Source organism: Dama dama, chromosome 19, assembly GCF_033118175.1.
Source record: "Dama dama isolate Ldn47 chromosome 19, ASM3311817v1, whole genome shotgun sequence".
In the NCBI taxonomy this organism is placed as follows: Eukaryota; Metazoa; Chordata; class Mammalia; order Artiodactyla; family Cervidae; genus Dama; species Dama dama.
Window position 1 is genome coordinate 82301701 of NC_083699.1, and position 16551 is coordinate 82318251.

General features: G+C 49.0%; 1 protein-coding gene across 1 annotated transcript in view; it reads right to left on the bottom strand.

Moving 5' to 3' along the window:
• SLCO2A1 (solute carrier organic anion transporter family member 2A1) overlaps nucleotides 1-16551 on the bottom strand; it is an 83244-nt gene that overhangs the window by 39844 nt on the left and 26849 nt on the right. Inside the window, exon 2 of the mRNA XM_061167623.1 lies at nucleotides 2298-2435. Within this exon, the coding sequence (XP_061023606.1) occupies nucleotides 2298-2435 (138 nt within the window). The remainder of the gene's footprint in view (nucleotides 1-2297; nucleotides 2436-16551) is intronic.

A 16551-nucleotide genomic window follows, 5' to 3' on the forward strand; every position in this document is an offset into this window, starting at 1 on the left:
GAATCTGCCTGCAATGTGGGAGACCTGGGTTCAATCCCTGGGTTGGGAAGATCCCCTGGAGAAGGAAAAGGCTATCCCCTCCAGTATTCTGGCCTGGAGAAGTCCATGGACAGTGTAGTCCGTGATGTTGCAAAGAGTTGGACACAACTAAGCAACTTTCACTTCACTTAGCCTTCAATCCTGTGCTTAAGCAGCTACCAAATCCTGTCTTTTCTTCCTTTGCAGGATCACCAGGGCCCTCTTCTCCCCCAGCTGCTCAAGCCTGGCTTAGTGAAGGCCTCCTAGCCGTCTGATTTCGGGATGCACTGTCCTCTGCCTCAGGTGTCTCCCAGGCTCTCCAGAGTGTTCATCTTCACTGACTATACACCCAGCCCCGGCTCTGTTCAAGAAGCCAGGCCAGTTCCTTACTGCCCGCCCCAAAAGCTGGGAGCCTCGAGCTTCACCATGAAGCTCCCTCCCTTTGGCTGCTCTCTGCTCTCTCAGTAAAACCCCTACTTTCCTAGTCTGTTTTTAAATGCTGGGGTCAGAATCAATAGGATTGGGACTTCCCTGGTGGTCCAGTGGCTAAGACTCCATATACTCCCAGTGTAGGGGGCCCAGGTTTGATCCTTGATCAGGGAACTAGATTCCACATGCCACAACTAAAGATCCCTCATGCTGCAATGAAGATCAAAGATTCCGCATGAAACAGCTAAGATATGGTGCAGCCAAATAAATAAATAATAAATTTTTCAAAAAATTAAAAAAAAAAAAAAAAGAATCAATGGGATTGTTGAAGACCCCTTGGCTGAGTTCCTATCCTATCTACTCCATACATTCACCCATTCACTTCCCTTCAACACACACAGATACACATCCAGACACACACAGATACACAAATACACACAGACAGGTACACAAATATACACACAGATCACAGACACACGCAGTCATACACACAGACACACACACAGACTCAGACACATGTAGAAACAGACATACACATAGAGAGATGCACATTTTCATACAAAGCACACACACAGGATTGTTAGGTTCAGGGAATTAACTTTCTTATATTTGCCTCAAACTATGCCCATAAGGATGTCCACAACCTGATTGTTGAAAAACTCATCTCAGTTTGGGAAAGAGAAATTAGACATCCAGAAAGCAGTGAAAATATCACGTGGGCCTGGGAGTTCAGAGGAGGGTCTGAGGCCCATGAGGCCAGCAGGCATGACTGATGGGTCCCAGGGTTGTACGTGTGCAAGGGCGTGCCCACCACAGTGGAGGAAGTCCGTGGAGGTGGAGTGTGTGTCGAGAGAGGCAGCGGTAGAGATTCCAGCAGTGTGTCCAGGGACTAGCTTTTGGGCAGAGCAGGGCTGGTGGACAAAGGGCAGGGCGGGCGCTTTGGGGATCAGAGGGAGGCCTGGGGTGGTGGCCGTCAGACAGACCTGGGCTCTGATCCGGTGTGGCCACCAGTATTGGGTAGGCTTTCTGCCTAAAAGACATGACTACTGTGAAGACAGTCCTCCTGCGAGGACTGCAGGGGCATCTGCCCTGGCATGGCGTGGAGGGTTCCTGAGGGGCACCCCTGTGTGGGCCTGGCAGGGCACAGGACTGAAGGGTAAATGGGCGTTTCCAGCAGGGAGCTGGCTGGGGGATGAGCTGGCTGGAAGGTGGTGGTTGGGGGCCGCTGGGAGACCTCCCGCCTTCTTTTCAGCTCATTTCAGAAACTGCCCGTGAAAGCCCCTGCATCGGCCTGAATTTCACTAAGTCAACAGAAAATCTAACTGCACCTGGGATCCCGGGAGGGGGAGGCTGTGGCCTCCACCCCAGAACAGTGGGCTCATGGAAAGAAAAGACAGAAAGTCATAGACCTGTGACCCTATCTGGGAGTCAAAGCCATTGAGTTGGCCTCTGGGAGCTGCTCCCCTACCTGCATGCCTGCGGCTCGTCTTCCTCTGGATGGGGCTGGATGGAGGCCACGTCAACTGGTAGGTGGTCACAGAACTCAATCAGAGGCACGGAGTTTGGAGGCAGCAGGCCTGCACACCTCAGGCAAGCCGCTGACCTTTTTGAACCCCGGTGCCCTCACCTGTTGGAGGAGGTGCAGAGCACCTGCTAGCAGGGGAGTGGTGAGGAGGTCAGGTAATGCCGGAGGCTCTCAGCTCAGTGCCTGGTGCCAGGGGAAATGTATCTGACTGTGTCCATCCCCCACGTGCCCCCTGCCCCGATCTGCTCCTCCGGAGCCCCCTCTTGGATCTCGTGAGCATGGTGATGCTCGGGTGGGTTCCAACGGACTAGAGCATCCTGCTTACCTCATTCAAGCTGGAGATGAGACCTGAGGAAGAACTGGAGAGGCCAAACCGCTTCTCGATGGTGGTGAGGCTGCTCTTGAAGTAGGCACTATACAGGAGCTGGCAGAGCTGCAGGAGGCCATGGCACAGCACGAACACCTGGGAGGAGACTGGCGGTGAGCCCTGCTGCCCACTTCTGCTCTCCACTCTGGGGCACAGAGGCCCAGCAGCCTGGCCCGTTCCCTCCCTTGTTCACTGGGAACACGTTCTCCATCAGGTGATCCCAGGGTGAAATGCCGTCATCCTCAGACCCGTTTCACCCCGACCTTGGTCAAGGCATGTCAGTGATTTCCGTGATTTCAGCCATTCCCATCACACAGCAGGGAAACCACAGGGTTGGAGAAGCATCTTTAAAGGTCTGACTCATCAGATTTTTCTCTGAGAGCTCTGCCCTCCCTCCTGAGTCCTGTGAAGGTTGAGGGCCCCCCTCCCAGTCCATTCATGTCACAAACAAGCGGGGGGGGGGGGGTCACACTGCTCCGCGTCTCTTGACCAGGCCTCCATTCCCCTTCCCCATCAACACTCATCGCCCCAGACTCCCTTCTCATACCCCAGTGAGGCTGCAGGACGGGCTCTCACCCAGCCCAGCTTGTTACCATCTCTTATACGAGGTGTTAGTGACCATGCTGGCTCCTCCTCTGGATGAAGATAAAGGCCTGGGGAAGGCATCCCACCCTGTCCCATAGGCCTTGTCCTGTGGGTGTGAGTAAATGTGACAAGCAAATGTGCTTTCCGTGGTTGACGGAGACAGAAGCACAGTGGCAAGGGTGGAGAGGGGTCGTGGCATCTGGAGCTGGCTGCAGGCTCAGTGCTCCTGGGTTCTTGGCTGTCGGGCTGAGAGCAGGCTCAGAGCCCCAAACCCCCTGGAAGTGCCCCTTCTGAGGACAGCACTTTTCCTTCAGGGAAGGGCGGGGTGCCAGTATGTTTCCTAGTCTGCCAAAGCTCTTCCCTCACTGGAAGAGCTGGCATCTCAGGAAAACAACAGGGATCCACCCACATTTCTATTTCTTATTAAGCCAAGCCAGCCATCCACAGGGGCCCCACTCTAGGCTTTGGGGTCAGAACTGACATCTCCTCTCCAACCTGCCAATGTAAAGCCTCTGGAAGCCCAGGGTGCAGCCCACGCTGCCTGCTCGTACATCCAAATTAAGGTGGCCAACACACCACAAAACCAGACACTTGTCCAAGCACTGCCACTCCCCTCCTGAGCCTGCCTTCTTTTCAGCCCATCTCAGAAACTGCCTGCGAGGGTCCTTGTGTCGGCCTGAATTTCACTAAGTCAAGGGAAGATCTAACTGCATCTGGGCTCCCGGGAGGGGGAGGCTGTGGCCTCCACCCCAGAACAGTAGGCCTCGTGGAATTTACACTGTCCCTCAGTGATGCAAATCAAAATTAGAGGGAAGAAGGATGGGCTGAGAGGTCAGAAGTCAGGATCAGCTAGGAGACACTGTAAGCCAGGGAGAGAGGGCAGAAGCAGTGTTGGTGGCTCAGCGGGTAAAGAATCTGCCTGCAATGCAGAAAAACTGGGTTCAGTCCCTGGGTTGGGAATATCCCCTGGAGGACGGCATGGCAGCCCACTCCAGTACTCTTGCCTAGCGAACACACCCATGGGCAGAGGAGCCTGGTGGGCTACAGTCCATGGGGTTGCAGAGTCGGACATGACTAAGGGGCGAAGCACACACAATCTCTGCTTGGTTCCCTAGCAGTCTCAGGAGAGAAAGGTGAGGACGCTGGGGAAAAAATCTGTCTCAGATCTTTTCCTGAAAGATATGTCTTTGCTCTTTCCAGAAAATACAAAAATCCCTGCAGACATGAGGTGGAAGACTCCACCTAGAGCTAGGGGGCGCCTTTCTCACCTCACACGCCAGCAAAGCCTACTGCACCGCCAGCTCTCAGCCACTGCAGCTCTGACAGGTTGGGGTCCCTTACAGGTGCCCCAGCAGAAGTGCTGGTGTGTATCTGAGACCCCAGGTTCCAGTGGACTCAGCAGATGAAGAGGAATGAGATCTGTGGCTGCAGGGGAGGGAAAGGTGGGGAGAAGATGCTGGGTAAAGAGATAGAAGTGGAGAGAAGGTTCCAGTAGATTTCTGTGCAGAGCAACTCAAGGTCACAGCCATCTGCCTCATGGGTGGCAGGAGGGAAGCCTGTCCACTCGCCACCCCTGCCTCCCCAGAGAGGTTCATCTCTGCTTCTTCTCATGCACTGGAATTCTCAACATTTTGTGATAAAGGTACTTTGGAAAATGGTCCAGTCTCTCTTACAAATGGGGAAACAGATGTCCAGAGAGGGAGAGAGGGGGGATCCTAGCGCGTCAGAGCTGGGGAGACCAAGGGCTCACGAGGGCAGGAACCTGCCACGGCTGCTCCGTTGTGTGAGAGGCAGGCCCAGGACCGGGCCTGCCAGGCACTTGGAGGGCCTGGCACTAGGCCCAGAGCACCTGCTACGTCCAGGATACAGGCAGTTTAGTCTTGGAGGCCTTACCAGATTATCTTCTTCTGATCGCTCCCTGATGATTAATGCCTCCCCAACCTGCCCAGCTCAAATGGTCTGTAGTCACCGTCCCTGGACACGGGACCCTTTCTGCATGTGTGCATTGGAAGCCCCATTTGTGGTACCCACATTTCAGACTCTCCTCCAGAACGTCCCCCAGGGTTTTTACACTCAAGTGCATTACAATCTGTGCTGGACATGTCCATATGGACATTCTCAGACCCCTCCCCCAGACTAACCGCTTCCTAAATAGGGCCCAATGTCCTCCCCCCACAAGGCTCTTCGGTTTTTCCTTCATTCCCCATCGTGCTCGCTCAGCGCCCTTAGCCAGAAGCCGGAAATCCTCCTGGATGCATGGTGCTCACCTCCGACATTTGGCGCCACTGTGATTTCATCTGGCGCCTCTTGCATTTGACCTGCCCTCACCTCCAGATTACGTCTGGCTTCAGGCCCTCCCTCTTTTATCTCCCCCAGATTCTTTCAACAGCCTCTCACAGATCTCCTGTCTGCCGCCTTCCAGTCTTCCATCTCATCACTCCAGGAAGAGCTTTATCAAACACCAGTGTGAGCCAGGTACACCCAGATTAATGCCTCTCACTGGCTCTCCACTTTTCACAAGATGAAAACCAATGCCCTTTGGAGTGTCATTCAAGATGCTACAAGTCCTGGACTCTGCCTGCCTCTTTGGCTCCATATTCTGCTAGATGGATCATATTTTACAAAGATGGCTACACCAATGTCTCCTGTCCCACATACACCTCTTACAATGTGACAATGACATTCATCCATCAAGAAGTGGGATCTGTGTTCTCTCCCTTTCAATATGGGCCAATCTTACCTATTTGTTTCTAAAAAAGAGAAGGAAGCAGAAGTGATGCTCTGTGATCTCTGTGGCTAAGTCCTGAAAGTTAATAGTGAATCCCCCAGCTCTTTCATGGGATCTTAGACCCCAGACATCACATTATAAGGAAGCCGCTCTTCCCTACTCATGGGGATCCCCATGGTGATGCTCCAGCCGATCAGTCCAGTTAAAGTTTCAGCCTGCAGCCAGCTCAGGATTCCAGCCTTCAATGCCAGGTGAGTTTTGCCCACCAAGCCTTCCACAGATGGCAGATCCATGAGCAAACTAAATGTTGCCATTGTTTTAAGCACTAAGTTTGGGGCTGCTTTGTTATGTAGCACTAGAGCTAGAACCCCTTGTCCTTCAAACTTCATCAAGGTCACACACTACCCCAGAGCGCACACTCACTGTCTGCATCTTTGCTCAGTCTTCACAAAATCATCTTTCTGTCTGGATAACCCTTCAGTGGTTCCCTTGCCCAGCACAGGGCTCAGACATGTGTCCAGTTCAAAGTAGCCTCTGAAAGTCCTGTCACCTGATGCTGACTTTTGCGCAGAGGCTTGCGGATGGCTTGGCATGTGACTGGCATTCAGGGTGGCATCCAGCAGAGGGCTGAGGGCTCTCAGAGCAGCCTGAGGAGAGACACTGAGGGCTGGGCCAATGTCCAAGGCAGTGGGGAGGCAGGTAGTGGCAGCTTAGAGGCTCCTGCAGAGGTTGAGTTGACAAGGCTCTTGTCCTTGATTTGAGGTGGAAGAAAAGGGGCAGAGTTTCCAGCCTGAGGGCCAGGAAGGGGTCAAGTCTGTGCATGAGACAGGGACCCAGGAGGAGGAGTGCAGATAGAGAGAGGGGACAGGAGTTCAGGTTTGAAACACCCAAGTTACTGCATATAAAGTTCAAAAATACCAGTCTCCCTCTAACCAAATCAGTAATGAATTAACAGGAGTGACTAGTCTCTACTCGAGCAGCTGATTGGCGGCTCAGATGGTAAAGAATCTGCCTGCAATGCGGAAGAACTGAGTTCAATCCCTGGGTTGGGAAGATCCCCTGGAGGACGGCATGGCAACCCACTCCAGTATTCTTGCCTAGCGAACACACCCATGGGCAGAGGAGCCTGGTGGGCTACAGTCCATGGGGTTGCAGAGTCGGACATGACTAAGGGGCGAAGCACACACAATCTCTGCTTGGTTCCCTAGCAGTCTCAGGAGAGAAAGGTGAGGACGCTGGGGAAAAAAATCTGTCTCAGATCTTTTCCTGAAAGATATGTCTTTGCTCTTTCCAGTAAATACAAAAATCCCTGCAGACATGAGGTGGAAGACTCCACCTAGAGCTAGGGGGCGCCTTTCTCACCTCACACGCCAGCAAAGCCTACTGCACCGCCAGCTCTCAGCCACTGCAGCTCTGACAGGTTGGGGTCCCTTACAGGTGCCCCAGCAGAAGTGCTGGTGTGTATCTGAGACCCCAGGTTCCAGTGGACTCAGCAGATGAAGAGGAATGAGGTCTGTGGCTGCAGGGGAGGGAAAGGTGGGGAGAAGATGCTGGGTAAAGAGATAGAAGTGGAGAGAAGGTTCCAGTAGATTTTTGCCCAGAGCTGCTCAAGGTCACAGCCATCTGGTTTCACTACTGAGCTTACATGGACAGGACTCAGGCTACTTGAACTTATCAAGTACCTGCTCCATGACCAGTGTGACATGAGCAGCAAACACTTGACACCATGCAGGACAGATAGAAATCCATCCCTTGTGAGACTGTGGGGCTTATGAGCAAAAGGAGATGGACTGGTGGGAGAAGGAGAGGTTTGCTCATTAGGTTGCAACCCATCCTCCACCACCATTTAGACAACATGGTGTTGTGGGTTGATAGCTGGGGTTTGGGACTCAAACAAGCCGAAGCTCACATCCTGACTCTGTAATGAATGGCATGATCTCTGACTATGTATTTGACCCTCTGACAGCAGTTTCCCCACTAGCAAACAGGAGCTTTGACAATACCTGTTTCCACTGCCTTGGGAGGCTTGCATAAAAGGGTCTGTGTTTAAAGTCCTAGAGACCTGCTTGACCCACAGCGTGTGCTCCACATTCTGGAGAGATAGTTAATAAGCCCAGGCTCCCATCTCTCCCTCCTGCCCAATTAATTGAACCTCTCTGTTGCTTTCCCATCTCCTGTGGAATGAAAACTCTAGGACAGAATTTCCCACAATGTGTTAGGCAGATCACCACTTGTTTGAGATGATCAAAGTTGAAAGGATTCCCAGGAGAAAAAAGTTTGGAAAACTTTGCATGCCACCATCCTTCCTTGTGAATATTTACAGTTTGTATTAGCATATTAAAGTCTCTAAGAAAACCTTCAGTAAAGACTGGCTTTTCGCTTTGTTTTACCCAACTTTCTCCATGGCTTCTTTAGCCATGTGACCCCCTGTATATATATGAAATATCTACAGACTCTAGCATTCTGCAGAATATAGTTTATGGAAGGATTCCATGTCCCTTTTAAAAGTAGCTTATGGTAGAATCTGGGTCTTGAGATTTCCTCACAAAAGGAAAAGAAAATAAAGATATATTACATGGCTGTATTATCTTTTTAAAAATAGCCCACCAGCATTTTCTGTCTCCTCACTCCACTTTTTTCCTTTTCATAGCAGTTATTGCTTCTTAGGAGAGTGAAAAAGCTGGTTTAAAACTCAGCATTCAAAAGGTCATGTCATCTGGCCCCATCACTTCATGGCAAATACATGGGGAAACAATGAAAACAGTGACAGGCTTTATTTTCTTGGCTCCAAAACCACTGCAGATGGTGACTGCAGCCGTGCAATTGAAAGACACTTGCTCCTCAGAAGAAAAGCTATGATAAACCTTGACAGCATATTAAAAAGCAGAGACATTACTTTGCCGACAAAAATCTGTCTGGTCAAAGCTATGGTTTTTCCAGTAGTCGTGTATAGATGTGAGAGTTGGACCATAAAGAAGGCTGAGTGCCGAAGAATTGATGCTTTTGAACTGCGGTGCTGGAGAAGACTCTTAAGAGTCCCTTGGACTGCAAGGAGATCAAACCAGTCAATCCTAAAGGAAATCAACCCTAAATGCTCGTTGGAAGGACTGATGCTGAAGCTGAAGCTCCAATACTTCTGGCCACCTGATGCGAAGAACTGGCTCATTAGAAAAGACCCTGATGCTGGAAAATATTGAAAGCAGGAGAAAAAGGGAACAACAGAGGATGAGATGGCATCACTGACTTGATGGACATGAGTTTGAGCAAGCTCCAGGAGTTGATGATGGACAGGTAAGCCTGTCATGCTGCAGTTCACGAGGTCACAAAGTGTCGGACATGTCTGAGCAACTGAAGTGAACTGAATTGCTTCCTAAAATTACATCATGCATTTATCACTTATAGTCATCACCCCCACCAAAATCCAGAATTCACAGAGGAAAAATGATGTGTGTTTTTCAAGATGCCATGTCCTCTTGTGTGGAACAATGCCTAGTCCTTAATTGGGGCTCATTCATTGTCAAGTGAATGAATAGGTCTTTAAAGTGTCTAACTGATGAACTCTCTTCCAGAATATATGTCCATCAGAGGAGCCATTTGAGAAGCTGCAGGTTTGTTCCAGTGGTCTTTCCTCAATCATTATAAATTTCTCCTTCAGCATTGCTTTTAATCAGTGTACAAGCAATTCATCAATCATTTAAAATCTGTGCACTTTATTATATGTAAAGTTAAATGAAGTGTTAGTCACTCAGTCGTGTCTGACTCTCTGTGACCTCATGGATTGTAGCCTACCAGGTTCCTCTGTCCACGGAATTCTCCAGGCAGTAATACTGGAGTGGATCTTCTCAATCCAGGGATCAAACCCAGGTCTCCTGCATTGGAGGCAGATTCTTAACCATCTGAGCCACCAAGGAAGCCCTATAATATGTAAACTATACCTCAAAAAAGTTGATTTAAGGAAAATTGGACTTCAAAATGATTTGCAACCAGGAAGGTATTCAAAATAATCTTCTGAGGCTTTGAAGGGAATTCCACAAACAGTTTAAAAAAAAAAAAACCTATGAGCATTGGCAGTGTCATTGGAATAAATCTGTTAAAGAGTTCACTTTGAAACAATCAAAATCCAAGTAGATATTTAAGTGTGTGTGTTAATGTAAACGTCTAGCTTTTCATGTGTGTGTGTGTGTGTGTTAAACTATACAAGTCTTCAGGCACATCTTGTAGAAGGAAGTGCAAAGGGAAAGTTAATGCAAGGGAACAACATTCTGGCAGGGTGTGGTGGACGGGAAGCTCTAAAATGTCTAACTGTTCACGTTCACTGCTCTATTCTTTTTCCAATCTTAACAAACATGGAGAGGAAATTCAGACAGGAAGGAAGCAGAGACATTGGAGTAGTCATGAAGATCTTTCTTCTAATAGAGATGACTCTTTTCACCACTTTTGCCAAAGAGCTAAGAACGGCTGAAAGATGCTGAGACACCAAGCGAGGGTTCAGAGTGGGACCCTAGGCCCCAGCCAAACTTCAGAGCTCTATGTAAGTAAATAATCAGACTATAAGGGTAAACCGTTAGGACAAAGAGTGAAACCCTTATAGCTCAGGGTGAACAAGAAAGGGTCGAAGTCCAGCCCAGCCATAGTTTCTTCTGCTATGCAGGTTCATGACCTTCTTTTCTGAACTAAACAGAGAACTATGATCTGAAGCACCTAATTAGAATTATAGGGACACTAGGAGAATTTCTGAAATGTGGTCCTCACAGGATTACTACCCATCTAATCACTGACTCTGCTGTCAACGAACTCTGGTTTTGTCCACATGCATCCCAATGAAAACAAAACTCTAGAAAATTCAGCTGATGCCTTAGGTTCACCAGATGTGATGTCTCTGAGATAGTTTTACCCACATATGGGAACCAGGAGTTGGAAGAAAGCCATTCAGGAGCAGGAGATGGGGCTGGACTGGGACACAGGCTGTGATCTCCCAGTTTAGATCAATGTTCCCACCCTTAAACAGTAGATGTCAGGAGTCTAAATGGAGCTGTTTGGAAGGAAGGAAAGAAGGAAGAAGGAAGGAGGAAGAGTGAAAAGAAAAAGTAAAGAAGAGCTCAGGGAAACCTTAATCTTGCCCTGCCCAGCAGTGCAAGGAGAGCTCAGAGGATGGCTGCTTGCAGTTCTCCTAAGTGACAGGAGTCTTAGAGATGCCACTTGCTTTAGTTCCTCCAACCTCTGTGGGTCAAGATCTGACCCCAGGATCCTTGTTGCTCCTCCTCTCCAGGCTGGAGCGGACTGGGGCAGGGAGGCAGGAACAGCTGGAGGCTTGCACATCTCTTGGGCAGCACCAGAGCTGCCCAGCCACGGTGACGACCCAGCAGGGTTTGAGCCACACTGCCATTCAGAAGCTCCTTTTCACGGTCAGCTGGGATCCCTCCTACTTAATCACAAATCCACTTACATTTATTTTCATTTTTTTCTTTTATTTTGAATTCATGCACATGTTTTTAAAAAAATTGTCATATGGAAGGACTAAGAATGACAAGGCCAGCCCTATGCTCAAGCGTAGCCTACCACAAGTACTACAGTCCAGGGACATACTGTTTTTAGTGTTTCTGTTGATTACATCCACATATCTCAAAATAAAATTCTTGTTTTGCAATTTTTGATTTATCACTTTTGACTGTGTGCCACGATAGAGGAGGATTTAGCTCACTTGTTCAGGTCCCCTCTCTCTCCCTCTTCTCCCCAACTTTTCATAGTTCTAGCAGTGTTTGTATCTTTATTGGATCATTTCAGTTTGTGGCAAGCGAGCCTGGAGCCAGCAGTGGGGCTTACCCCCTGGGTGCCCACCCACACCAGCTGACGGTCCCTCAATGCATGGAGAGAAGCCCAAGGTAAAGGGCTGCGCTGTATGACCCCTCCAGCTTCACCTGTCTGTCATCTCTGCCTTCTTCCATCCTGCCCACTCTGAATCTGCAGACTCCATGACTGCCAAGTTCCAAGTCCAGGGGCTCGCCTACTCTCAGCCCCACACACGCACTTCAGAGTCCATTCTCCTCCACTTTGTTTCGTCTATCAGCACTTTCCAACCACCCTCCATCTTAGTGAAATTATTGGGATGTTTCAGCCACTCATAATTCCTGTACTTTTCTTTTTTCTGTTGTTAGTTTTCACTATTTTTAATTCATGGCTCTTATCCTAACGAGGGTATTAGAGATGAGCGGAGACAAACACATGCCAAGCCTGCCATCTTGAATTATGAACCAAATCCACCTCCTGATGCTAATCCAGTAAGCAAATTAATAATTCTGCCCCCGCTTTTTCAAAGGGAAAAAAAAGGAGTATGTACTTGTCAGGGGCCTAAGTAGTCAAGCCAAGAAGTGTACCCAGGCTCTTCTCCACAACCTTCCCTCCCTCACCCCTTAGGACACTCATGCATCCTGACACCTCATTCATTTGACTAGGATTTTCCAAAGTGGCCAGTCTATCTCCAACAGAAGTCACATGGCTGGAGAGTGGCGCTGGCTTAGGGTGTCTCTCCATCTCCACTTAAATATTTCTATTTTTTTAGTGTCTTTACTCTCATAGCCCATTCTCAGTCCTGGCTGGAAGTTCACCCAATGGATAAGATCTGGGAGGTAAGACTCCAGGCTCAAGAGGTCCTAATGCAATAGGGACAAAGAAGGAAACTCAGAAAACGTGACTTTCAGCTGTTTCCCAATGACCTCAAAGAGGTAGCATCTGAAAGGAAAGGAGGTCTGTGGGTTGGTTCCTCTGAGGCTCCTCTGAGCTGGAGGGGAGAGGGGAATCTTGCCCCTGTCCTTCCAAGAGAAGAAGCAAAGCAAAGATGTGTCATGGAGTGAAGGCCTCCTTCAGCCCCATCGGCCTGCTTACCCTCCTATACCTTCAGCAGGGTGTGACTTTGGATCCAAACCATGGTTCAGTGGCCCCAAAGGAGAATGTGTCTTTTTTTGTTTGTTTGTTTTAAATTAAAAAAAAATTTTTTTTCATTTATTCTTATTAGTTGGAGGCTAATTACTTTACAATATTGTAGTGGTTTTTGTCATACATTGGGAATGTGTCTTTTAAGAAGTGATTCAGGAAATCAGGTACGTTCCCATGTAGGAAGAATGCCTGAACATGATAAAGCTCAGAGATTCAAAATAGCCAGCCCAGGGTCCAAGTTGGTGGTAGTCACAGAGAGTACTTATAAGTAGTGTCTGTCATATTTTCATAAACTAGGCAAAGCCTTTGATAAGACACGGTCCTGGATGCCCTGGGAAGTATAAAAATCAGAACAATCTAAAAAGAACAACACAGACTCTCCTCACAGCTTCCTTGTTCCCTAAGAGGGCAGTGGCCAGTCTGGAGAGCTGGGACTCTGATTCTGCCAATTGGGAGCCCCTTAGGCGTCTCTGCCCAGCACCCTCTCGCCAGCTTTTGCTCTCCACATCGTGACCTTACTGTCTGGCCAGTTCCCCTCATGTGACCGAAAAGGGCTATCAGAGGTCTGTGAGAGCTGCTCTATAGAGGACTGGAGCCTCAGTGGAGGCCGGGAGGCCACCGGAAACCACAACAAGCCCAGAGGACCACAGCACTTAAGTGGTCTCTCCCACAGATCACACTTCTTGGTGGGGGTGGAGAGGTGGGCCAAGGACCACTCTAATGCAAGTCACCAAGGAAGGGTTAGACCAGGATCTTTCAGCCATCTTTTAGTTTAGTCCACTCACTTAGAAAAAAAATCTCGCCTAAAGGCCTCTGCTGCTGCTGCTGCTAAGTCGCTTCAGTCATGTCCAACTCTGTGCAACCCCATACATGGCAGCCCACCAGGCTCCCCCTTCCCTGGGATTCTCCAGGCAAGAACACTGGAGTGGGTTGCCATTTCCCTCTCCAGTACATGAAAGTGAAAAGTAAAAGTGAAGTAGCTCAGGCGTGTCTAACCCTTTGCGACCCCATGAACTGTAGCCTACCAGGCTCCTCCGTCCATGGGATTTCCCAGGCAAGAGTACTGGAGTGGGTTGCCATTGCCTTCTCCATAAAGGCCTCTAGGTAAGAGAAAATTAAACAGGACACTCACTGCAAGTCCCAAACCACATAATTCTGTAGTTTTTGTTTTTATTGTGACTAGGAGAGGCCTTTGATAAGACTGAGTCCTGAGGGCCCTTGGATGTGTAAAAACCAGCACTATCTGTAAAGAAACATGTGGATTTCCGTGGCAGCGGTCTAGTTGGAAGGGACACTGCAGTGATACCAGTAATCTTCAAACACTTTTGGCTGCAGTTGTTTTCCTTTGGCTTTTCCCTGGTGGTAACTGTCAGAAGTTCAGCCCCAGCGATGAGGAAGTCAGATGTCTAGACTCTCCTGGTGGCATTTGTGAAGGAGGATGAAAGAGCAAAGGGCAAGGGACAGCCCAAGGTGACCAGGATATGTGGCGTGGGCTTTAGAAATCGTAGATTAAAAAAAAATTCTGGAAGAGATGAAACATGAGCACATAGACTAAATGATTTTATCAGATTAGCTAGAAGCATGGTGCTCAAGGGTTCCCAGAAAAATAAAAACTTTGAAACAAAATTATCATTGACATTTATGTAAGTATGTGTTCAAATTCTTCTTTAGAAATTTCCAAAGTCACTTTTATTTTTTAAGTCAGAAAAGCTTTCCTTCATGGAAAACAAGCACCATTTGCCTTTTTTGGAAGTTGGCACAAGAGTAATTTGTTAGGTGAAATACGGCGCCATTCGGGAAACTCTGAATCCATTTGTGGCAGGAAAACAACACTCATACTGTACTAATATAGAAACTTCACCTATTTTATATTCTTCCTATTCTTTGTAAAGCAAGATGGGATGTTAATATTTTCCCTCACCTCCCTGAAGGGTTTGCAGATTAAGCCCTTCCCTTCCTGCTCTCAAGGAAGAGGAAATGAGTTTTTCAGAGAGAAAGTGGGGTGTGGAGGCATGTATCAGAAGAGCTCAGAAAGGAAGGGACCCCTCTGCCCAAGAAGGCTGGTTCATGGCCACAGGGAAGCACTGAGGGGCACTTTTCCTCACATCACCTTGTTTGTGTGATGATTAGTTTCTGTCTGCTTGTTTGTTGGTCTGTATCTTCTGCATCTGGCTGAGTATCTGGCACATAATAGATGTTTAATAAATACCTGCTGCATACAGTGAATCCTCATACCCCTGAGAGGCAAATATGATTCTGTTGGTTTATGGACGAGGGAACTGAGTTTCAGGTAAGCTTCCAAAATTCTCTTATCATACAGTTGGTAAATGGTAGCAAACGAGGTACGCCAAGTGACACCATCATTCTGCTCCACCCAGCACCCTGATCGCATGAGAGTTTGGGCAAAGAAGGTACCACTGAAGTTGTCTTCACCAAGATAGCTGGTTACCTAACTGCCAAATCCAGCAGTCTCTCCAATGACAGCTTTACCTAAGTCCTGCAGCCTCTGACACTCTTGTTTCCCTCACCATCTCTGATGCCATTGTTTCCCGAGCTTGTGCAGTCTCAGTGTTCCTCCTTGGAAATTCCTGTGGGAGCTCTTTCTGTTCCATCCTCAGCCCCCTTGTCTGTCTCTCTGCACACACACCCCATGGGCATGCTGCTCGTCCATCACAGAGGTCACCCTCGTGGCACGCCACAGCCTCCAGTCCATCCTAGACTGCAGACCTCCCACCTCGACCCCCTACTTCCCACACAGTTCAACTTTACTCCCAACAGCCAGTATCTGAAATTCATACCTCAAACGACCATGTTAGCCTACACCGCCTCCTTCGGATTCCAGTTCTCTCCCTGGTGCTTTCACCTCCAAACCAAGGCTCTAAGCCATGCTGTGTCCCTGCCTCCCCTGCTGCCTTCCATCCAGAGGCTGGCAGGCCCACCTGGCCACTACTGGTCAGGTGGGTCTATCCTTTCCTGAAGCCCACTCCTTCCTCCTTCCAATCTACTCTCTAGGCAGCAGCCAGAGTGATCTTTGAAGAATGCATAACATTCACCACAAAAAGGCACAAGTCAAAAGGGTACAGCTTGATAAAGTGCCAGAGGGACAGCATGCAGACCAAGAAACAGAACACTTCTAGCTTCCCAGACAGCCTCGGGCACCCTATCAGTCACCTCCCCTCCAGGGTAGTGACCTCCTGTCCTCTAGCAGCTCACACAGTTTGCTGGTTTTGTACTTTACACAAATACAATCACATGGCTTGTCAGCGTGATCTTCTGAAGATGGAGATCAGAGCCTCTCATGACCCATGAAAAATCCCTCCAGTGGAATTCCACCAGCTCAGATCAAGATCAAGCAGAGCACCCCAGCCTGCAGGGCCTCCCTGTTCCAGCTCCCGTCCACCTCTGGCTTCGCTGAGCTTCCCATCACCATGGCCTCTCCTTGGGCACTACCCTAGCTACGGTCTGGGGTAACAGGCAGTAAAATTTGTAGCTGGGTGGAAAACTCATCGCCTGTGTGGGATGACCTGTTACCTTAGAGCTTCTGGGGGTGGGGCCCATTCTGTCTACCAGGGTCTGGGGCGGGGAGCTCTTCATTCCCACCCCTTCCCTTGTTTAGCTTCTACTCACATATCTATATGATGGTGAAGAATGTCCCTCCTGTTACACATTCTCCATTCTTCCTTCATGGCCCTGAGCCCAGATTGCAATTACAACTACCTTGAGCGTTTGGGGCCCTACAGCAATCCTGGCATCCAGCACAGAGACGTCGCCAGCCAGAGGCAGAGGAGGGAAATGACCGCAAAGCAGGCTGGCTACGACTTTATGAGGAAGAGGTGATCTGCTAGGCAAATATCTGACGATAAACAAATCAACGGGAAAGGATGAACCTCAAGGAATGCAACCACTGGTTACATCAGCACCTGTAAGCCAGAAGTAGGAAGATGTCAAATTATTAAAGCAGATCGT